Here is a 9,193-nt window from a genome sequence, read left to right as displayed (position 1 = left end):
AGCTTTGCCGAACACCTGATCTTCTAAGTGTTATACGGAGACCTGGAGAGGCCTACAAGCCACAGTGTCTCGCTGATCCTCCATTTCATGGAGGATCAGTGATGATCAGCAAGGCTGGAATCGGGCAGATTTGTCTTTGTGAAGGACGCATGGTTCAAGGTTATCCTGCTTCCCCAAGGTTAACACCTGCTTCCTTCTGCTATGACAATGTTCCCCAACTCTGAGAATAGTTTTTTCCAGCAGGATAATGCTCCATGACACAAAGCGTGGTCAATCAAGGTGTGGATGGAGGACCATCAGACCAAGACCCTGTCATGGCCAGCCCATTCTCCAGACCTGATCCCCATTGAAAACCACTGGAATTTGATCAAGAGGAAGATGGATGGTCACAAGCCATCAAACAAGGCCGAGCTACTTGAATTTTTGTGCCAGGAGTGGCATAAAGTCAACCAACAGCAATGTGAGAGACTGGTGTAGAGCATGCCAAGACACATGAAAGATGTGATTTGAAAATCATGGTTATTCCACCAAATATTGATTTCTGAACTCTTCCTAAGTTAAAACATTAGTATTTTGTTGTTGACAATGGATCTTTTTTTGGTTATTTTGACCAGTTGTTAATTTGTTAATACAGTTGTTAATATAAATAAATACTCTAAATTACTATATTTTTATTTGGTATTTGGGAGTAATGTTGTCAGTAGTTTATAGAATAAACCAAACTGTTAATTTTACTCAAACACATTCCTATGAATAGTAAAACCAGAGAAACTGATGATTTTGTAGTGGTGTCTGAATTTTTTCCACAGTTGTATATGACTAATACTCCAAGGGTATGCAAACTTTTGAGTACAACTGTATGTACACACACATCTCTGCACCATGTGCACAATGAGGATAATTACTAATTGAAGTTGCCAACGCCAGTAGGCACTGCACTGTCCCTCGTTCACATGCTGCCCTTCTGATCTCCCAGAATGCATGTTACATTACGCGCAAACTGCTCACAACATTGAACTTCACTAACGTTATCTAACACATTTTACATCACAAAGCAGTGGCAAAAAGCAAACAAACTACTATATAACTGCAGTATAAAGGTGTTCTGCACTTTGAGGGCAAGTCTAATCAACAGCGAACGGCAACATTATGTGAGTCTAGTCACCGAACACCTGATGTTGTAATTAAACCAAACCAAACTTGACCAAGACTCTAGAATATTTACTAACAATAAGGTAACTCAAGGTTTGTCAAAGCTAGACAAACAGCATCACAAACAATATCCCTTAAAACAGTGGCTCCCAACCTTTTTCAGTTACTGTACCCCCAAATATATTTTGCACTGCTTGGAGTACCCCTGAAGTACCCCTCATGTTAATTTCACTACACCTATGGTGTCATGAGGGTTTTCAAGTACCCCTATGGGTCCTAGTACCTCTGGTTGAGAACCACTGCCTTAAAGCATGATGGAGCAGAATCGTCTTCACTCAATTGATAGCTTTCACGTGACATCACAGCGTATTGGAACGCACACTTGGCAGGCAAAACAAACTCTCATTCCATTGTCCTCCATCGACAACTCCACAACTTTTACTAGTTACACTTCAAAATGCCAGATAGTTGCAGTTCCATTGGATGCGCTAACTGCATATAAATTGTATTTGCAATCATAGCTACATGTAATCATTGTAATGACTGACATGGTCGGTTTCCGTCTGCACTGATGCAACCATATCCAATGGCCTAGCTAACGTTAGTGAGGCTAGCTAAACCTCTCTTGTTAATCATATAGTGTTAGCGTAGTTAAAGTTAGTTACAGGACAAAATCACCCCTACCCAACCTTCTCTACAGCAACCCAGGCTGGCAATGGTGATTCATTTAAAGAATAGGAATGGTCTACCTGACATTGGGAAATTGTTTATATTATTACAAGTACATTTGTAACAAGATTGTGTTGTATTGGCTGCATGTACACAACCACATGGAACACTTTAGATGAATATAACACAACACAGATAATTAACCTTGTGTCAGAGAATGTGTTACCATGCAGTACTGGTGTACCTCAACTTGACATACAGTTAGGTCCGGAAATAATTGGACAGTGACACAAGTTTTGTTATTTTGGCTGTTTACCAAAATATGTTAAATAATGTTAGTTAAATAATGAATATGGGCTTGAAGTGCTGTCTCTCAGCTTTAACTTGAGGGTATTCCCATCCAAATTGGAGAAAGGTTTAGGAATTACAGCTCTAATATCTACAGCTTTAATATTGAGCCCCCTCTTTTTCAAGGGACCTAAAGTAATTGGACAATTGACTCAAAAGCTTTCATGGACAGGTGTGGGCTATTCCTTCTTTATTTCTTCATCAATTAAGCTGATAAAAGGTCTGGAGCTGATTCCAGGTATGGCTTTTGCATTTGGATGCTGTTACTGTGAACCTATAACATGCGGTCAAAGGAGCTCTCAATGCAAGTGAAACAGGCCGTCAGAGAGAAATCCTCAGACTCATCATCAGACCTTACGCTGGTGCAGTGGGCCCTGTGTTTCTCCTGGTGCAGGACAATCTCCGGCCTCATGTGGCCAGAATGTGTAGGCAGTTCCTGGATGATGAATGCATTGATACCACTGTCTGGCCTTCAGGTTCCCCAGACCTGATTCCAATTGAGAACCTCTGGAACATTATGTATCTGTGCATCCCGCGCCGCCAAATAGCACTAGACTGTCCAGGAGCTCACTGATGCTTTGATCGAGGTCTGGGAGGAGATTCCCAAGGACACCATGCGATAATTGTGTTAATCGTATGTATTTAAATCATGTGGAACCGATGTACACATTTCAATCAATCTAGAAGCCATCAAAGATACGGAATTTCCTCAGATGAGAATCGATATCTTTATCAGAGAACATCATTAGGGCAAACTAGATGGGTTACACAGTCTCTAAACACTGTTAGGGACATTTCTGAAACCTGATGCATTCTTACTGATTAAAGGATTGAGTCCCATTGTTTAGATAAATAGAGGAGTGTGGGAGATGGGATCTGGTATTTGTCCTAGGGGGCATTCTTGATTGGTAACAGTAGATTATAGGGTTAATCATCTGCCTATCTGTAGGTTGTCCAGATGCTTTAAGTCCCCCTCAAGGGTTGAGAAGGTTACCCAGAGGAGGGAGGACAACATGTCCCTTGTGTCAAGCCCAGGACATGTGATAGAACAAAGGTCATGCGTTTTATTGACACAGGACAGATGGGCAGCATCTTACCACACCCCTTTTTCCCTCCTTATATACTGACGATTGTCCTGTACTAATTTAGAGATTATTCATTGTTACTTTGTAACCTGTGTATTCTCTCCTTGCAAGAATAAACTGTTTATTGTGCATTTGAGTTTTACTCTGTCTTACCCCAATATCGTAAATCGTTTGGACTTTAGAAATTGCCATCACAACACCCTCGCCCTGTAGCGTGAGCCTCTCATAATCTGTGTGCCAATGTAGATTGGGTCTATGTGTTTGCATTTTTGTGGCCAGAGGGGCGGTGCAAAACACTGAGTCAACCACGAAGATAACCTGCTTGGAGCGGTTTAGAGATGCAGCATACATTGCCATGACAGCATACCTTGGGTTAAACATATTAATCTTTCGTAGCACGGGTTAATTGGGAAGTTATACCCGACTTCATTAAGTTACTTCTGAAGTTACCTTGATAAGCCAGTTACCTCGCTTCGTAGTACACTCCTCTGGAGATACACAAAGGCAGAAATGACAAAATCTTACAGCTTCCTGTATGGTTTGTGTGGTCATTCTGAATCTCTGCATTCTCTAAAGAAGCCTGGATTGCTGTTGAGATATTATGGGCATGAGAACCTTAACACAAGTGCTGACTAACTCTGAACAAAGAATGATAGGACGTGATGCCCATTACTGATGGGCCCCACACATCCTATCCATACATCCTGTCCATACCCCATGATAGGAGTTATCCTATGAATAGACCCATGGACCATTGATTGGAACATACCATATAAGGATATTTTGTAGGATAAACCTATCTTATTGGAGGATAATGGACTGTGTAATGGTTGGCTACGACCACTGACTGCCTCCTATGTGTCCTGGCATAAAAGACTGTTTTAACTTTATAATTATTGGAGAACATGAAAGAACTATGGAAGATCAACATCTTGAACTCATGCAAATAAAGATTCTCCCCTGACTTTGATTTAATAATTTTGTTCATGGATCAAAAGTGGACAGAATCCAACACTATGAATAATGATCACCTTGGACTATGGCCCTGTAATAAAAGTAATATGACTGAGGCAAGTGAAAACAAGTGCACTAGAAGTTATTGTAAACTCTCGTGCAGAAATACAGTTTAACGTTTCTCAATATTTTTCTTTGTCTATTGTCGTCAGCAACTGGGGAGCCACCCCCTTGAAAAAAAGCATGGACAAATTACTTATTTTGACCTTTGTAACAATGATGAGGCATGTTTTTCTCCTGTTTATTATTTGTTATATTATTTACAAATCAGAATGTTACATTAGATATTGAAATGTTCCCAGATCTGTTTATGACTGGATGTGACAACAGTTCTGATAAGAAGGCATACTGTACATACAGTACAGTATGGCCATAGTTCCTGCGGTAGAGACAGACAGACCACATAAATAGAACAATTGTATCTTTGCTACAGACAAAAAAAGAAACCTCAAACAAGACATTGTTGTTCAAACAACATTCCATGATAGTTATTTTCAATAAATGCGTTTAAAACAATATTTGTGGTTGAAAACTAAAATCAACCACAACAAAAATGAGAGTGTGAAGAAAATGAGAAACAGCCATGTGAATTGGATGTATGAAAAGGTGACTACCGCAAATCACTATCAAACACAATAAGAAATCCCAGTAACCTCTCATAGTACAGACCTCTATGGACCATCATAGATCAGGTTAATGGAAAGGAAACTTTTCTAGAGGGCAGAGGAAGAACCAGGCCTATGGCGAAATGGGGGCCATTTCAGTCTGTGCACCCTATGCAGGGTGAGGGTCAGTGACCCTGCATATCAGTGTTGCCTTCAGGTTGTCCAGTGCTCAGGTATTGCCAGCTGAGGGCAGCTATGAGCATGGCAGCAGAGAGGTATATGGGGGAAAGGTGGGTGGTCCGGGAGGGCAGGGTGGTTTGGGATACAGTCCTTTCCTGGATCACACGCAGGATGCGCAGTGTTTTGTCCCGAGACGGATCTGTCAGGGACACCCTGTGTAACATCTGGAGAGAAAAAAAGTGATATGAGAAAAACATGTTTTTACCCCCAAATGCACAATACCTAAATGAATAAAACATTTAAATACAGTACCGTTCAAAAGTTTGGGGTCACAGAAATGTCCTTGTTTTCTATGAAAAAAAAAAATATATATCCTTTATAATATTATCTTTTAAAATACATTTTGTGTTAGCTAAAGCTAAAACTAGGCTTCCTTTATAGAAACAGGACATGTTTGTCCTACACAAATAGAAAACAAATGCAAACTACTTCAATGTTGGTTAAAGATTAGGGGGTTATTATCTACATTCATGCTACGGCATCCACACTATTTAAATTAGTCAGCAGAATAAACTCTACATAATCTTTGCGAACTGAGGCCACAACTAGGGCTGTCCTGATCTAAATAATTTGAGACAGATTGCAATTATTTTTATAAACAACAATCTTTTTGCACAATATTTTGATTCCAAAATCACGTTTCCAATCTGAATAAGGGATTTTGATGCCAATGTTAGAAACATCTGAACAAAAATAGGTCTACCATGCATATTATGTCGACAGCTCTGCAGAAAACTATAGGCACAGACAATTTACTCAAACTTGTTTGCTTCTAGATTTCAGTATAAAATCTAGTTCAGAATTGTTTTGCAATGCACTATAAAGTAGCCTAATATCGCAACATTATTATTTAGTAAACAAACACGTTTCATTTGGTTATTTGTCGAATCAACTCTGATCGACCAAAGGAAAAAACAAACCATGTGTAAAATATTTTGACTAATATAAGTGGAATTTCCAACCATATTTACTAATTAAACAATGTGCATTAAAATGTATGGACATACAGGTGCTGGTTATAAAATTTGAATATCAGTCGGTTAATTTCAGTAATTCCATTCAAAAAGTGAAACTTGTATATTATATTCATTCATTACACACAGACTGATATATTTAAAATGTTTATTTCTTTTAATTGTGATGATTATAACTGACAACTAATGAAAATTCAGTATCTCCGAAAACTTGAGACCAATACAAAAAAATGATTTTTTAGTATGAGCATGTACAGCACTCTACTTAGTTGGGGCTCCTTTTGCCTGAATTACTGCAGCAATGTGTCGTAGCATGGAGTCGATCAGTCTGTGGCACTGCTCAGGGGTTCTGAGAGCCCAGGTTGCTCTGATAGTGGCCTTCAGCTCTTCTGCATAGTTGGGTCTGGCGTATCCTTCCTCTTCACAATACCACATAGATTTTCTATAGGATTAAGGTCAGGCGAGTTTGCTGGCCAATTAAGAACAGGGATACCATGGTCCTTAAACCAGTTACTGGTAGCTTTGGCACTGTGTGCAGGTGCCAAGACCTGTTGGACAATTAAATCTGCATCTCCATAAAGTTGGTCAGCAGCAGGAAGCATGAAGTGCTCTAAAACCTCCTGGTAGATGGCTGCGTTGACCTTGGACCTCAGAAAAAGAAGTGGACCAACACCAGCAGATGACATGGCACCCCAAACCATCACTGACTGCGGAAACTTTACACTGGACTTCAAGCAACGTGGATTCTGTGCTTCTCCTCTCTTCCTCCAGACACTGAGACCTTGATTTCCAAAGGAAATGCAAAATGTACTTTCATCAGAGAACATAACTTTGGACCACTCAGCAGCAGTCCTTTTTGTCTTTAGCCCAGGCAAGACGCTTCTGACGCTTGTGTCTTGTTCAAGATTGGCTTGACAAGGAATTCAACAGCTGAAACCCATGTCTTGCATATGTCTGTGCGTGGTGGTTCTTGAAGCACTGACTCCAGCTGCAGTCCACTTTTTGTGAATCTCCCCCACATTTTTGAATGGGTTTTGTTTCACAATCCTCTCTAGGGTGCGGTTATCCCTGTTGCTTGTACACTTTTTTCTACCACATCCTTTCCTTCCCTTCGCCTCTCTATTAATGGGCTTGGACACAGAGCTCTGTGAACAGCCAACCTCTTTAGCAATGACCTTTTGTGTCTTGCCCTCCTTGTGCAAGGTGTCAATGTTCGTCTTTTGGACAGCTGTCAAGTCAGCAGTCTTCCCCATGATTGTGTTGCCTACAGAACTAGACTGAGAGACCATTCAAAGGCCTTTGCAGGTGTTTTGGGTTAATTAGCTGATTAGAGTGTGGCACCAGGTGTCTTCAATATTGAACCTTTTCACAATATCAAAATTTTTTGAGATACTGAATTTGGGGTTTCCTTTAATTGTCAGTTATAATCATCACAATTAAAAGAAATAAACACTTGAAATATATCAGTTTGTGTGGAATGAATGTATACATAATACAAGTTTCACTTTTTGAATGGAATTACTGAAATAAATCAACGTTTTGACAATATTCAAATTTTATGACCAGCACCTGTACATCCAACCTAAGGAAAGCTATTTCATATAACTAGCCTATTTCAAATAACTATGCTTTTTTGTGGTCTTGCTGGCCTCAGTTACACCATCGCTTGTTTGTTTTTTTAAACCAGGCAGGGGATATATGCTTTGCCTTCAACATTTCGGAGTTGTATGTTGGAGTTGCATAGAGATGCAACAGAGATGCAATTCAAGTGCAGACATTCAGCTTAATTCAAGGGGATGAACAAAAATATCATATGAAACGTTTAGGAAATGCAACCATTTTCATACACAGTCCCCTTATTCCAGGGGCTAAAATATAATTAGACAAATTAACACAAACATAAATAAAATGTTCATTTGTAATACTGTGCTGAGAATCCTTGCAGGCAATGACTGCTAGAAGTCGGGAACGCATGAACATTACCAAATGCAGGGTTTCCTCCTTTGTGATGCTTTGCTAGGCCTAAAGCAAGTGAAATGCATACTCGATCAGGTTGATATCCGGTGATTGATTCGGCCATTGCAGAATATTCCACTTCTTTGCCTTAAACTCCTGAGTTGCTTTCACAGTATGTTTTGGGTCATTGTCCATCTGTAAAGTGAAGTGCCATCCAATCAACTTAGCTGAATTTGGCTGAATCTGGGCAGACAATATATCCCTATACATTTCAGAATTCATCAGTCTGCTTCTGCTATTACATCAATATACACTAGTGACCCAGTGCCACTGGAAGCCATGCCTGCCCAAGTCATCACACTGCCGCCACCGTGTTTTACAGATGATGTTGTATGCTTCGGACCATGAGCCGTTCCATGCCTTCTCCATACATTTTCTTCCCATCTTTCTGGTACAGGTTGACCTTTGTTTCATCTGTCCAAAGAATACTATTCCAGAACTGGGCTGGCTTTTTTAGATGTTTTTTTAAACAAAATCTGGCCTTTCTATTCTTTTGTTTATGAATGGTTTGCACCTTGTGGTGAACCCTTTGTACAGAATTTGCTTGCATGAAGTCTTGGATAATGATATGCCTACCTCCTGGAGAGTGTTCTTCACTTAGCTGGATGTTGTGAAGGGGTTTTTCTTTACCAAGGATAAGGATCCTATGATCATCCACCACTGTCATCTTCCGTGGACATCCAGGCCTTTTTGTGAGCTTACCATTGCATTCTTTTTTTCTCAGAATGTTGAATTTTGATTTGGCCACTCCTAATGTTCCTGGTATGTCTCTGATGGATATTTTTTTTTGCAGCCTGTGGATTGCCTGCTTCACTTGCATTGAGAGTTCCTTAGAATGCATGTTGTGGGTTCACAGCAACAGCTTCCAAATGTGAATGCCACACCTAGAATCAACACCAGACCTTTTACCTGCTTAATTGATGAAGAAATAAAAGAATGGCCCACAACTGTCCATGAAACAGCTTTTGAGTCAATTGTCAATTTACTTTTAGTCACTTGAAAAAGAGGGGGATAGATATTAAAGCTGTAAACCGTTAAATTCCTAAACCGTTCCTCCAATGTGGAAAAAATTAAAGCCCATGTTATTTAA

General features: G+C 39.9%; 1 protein-coding gene across 7 annotated transcripts in view; it reads right to left on the bottom strand.

Annotated features, from left to right (window-relative positions):
* Window positions 1-4,467: 4,467 nt before the first annotated feature.
* The window catches only part of fdft1 (farnesyl-diphosphate farnesyltransferase 1), a 71,874-nt gene continuing 67,148 nt past the window's right edge, over window positions 4,468-9,193 (bottom strand). For 6 of the 7 annotated variants that reach the window (XM_010864968.3, XM_034287793.1, XM_013138462.3 and 3 more), the window contains one exon: window positions 4,468-5,277. In XM_010864968.3, the coding sequence (XP_010863270.1) occupies window positions 5,059-5,277 (219 nt within the window). In that variant the 3' untranslated portion in view covers window positions 4,468-5,058. Of the gene's footprint in view, window positions 5,278-5,365; window positions 5,404-9,193 lie in introns of all 7 variants that reach the window. The other variant, XM_013138463.4, reaches the window with a different exon arrangement.

The sequence above is a fragment of the Esox lucius genome, chromosome 18 (genome assembly GCF_011004845.1).
Source record: "Esox lucius isolate fEsoLuc1 chromosome 18, fEsoLuc1.pri, whole genome shotgun sequence".
Lineage (NCBI taxonomy): Eukaryota > Metazoa > Chordata > Actinopteri > Esociformes > Esocidae > Esox > Esox lucius.
This window is presented reverse-complemented; position numbering and strand designations above follow the sequence as displayed.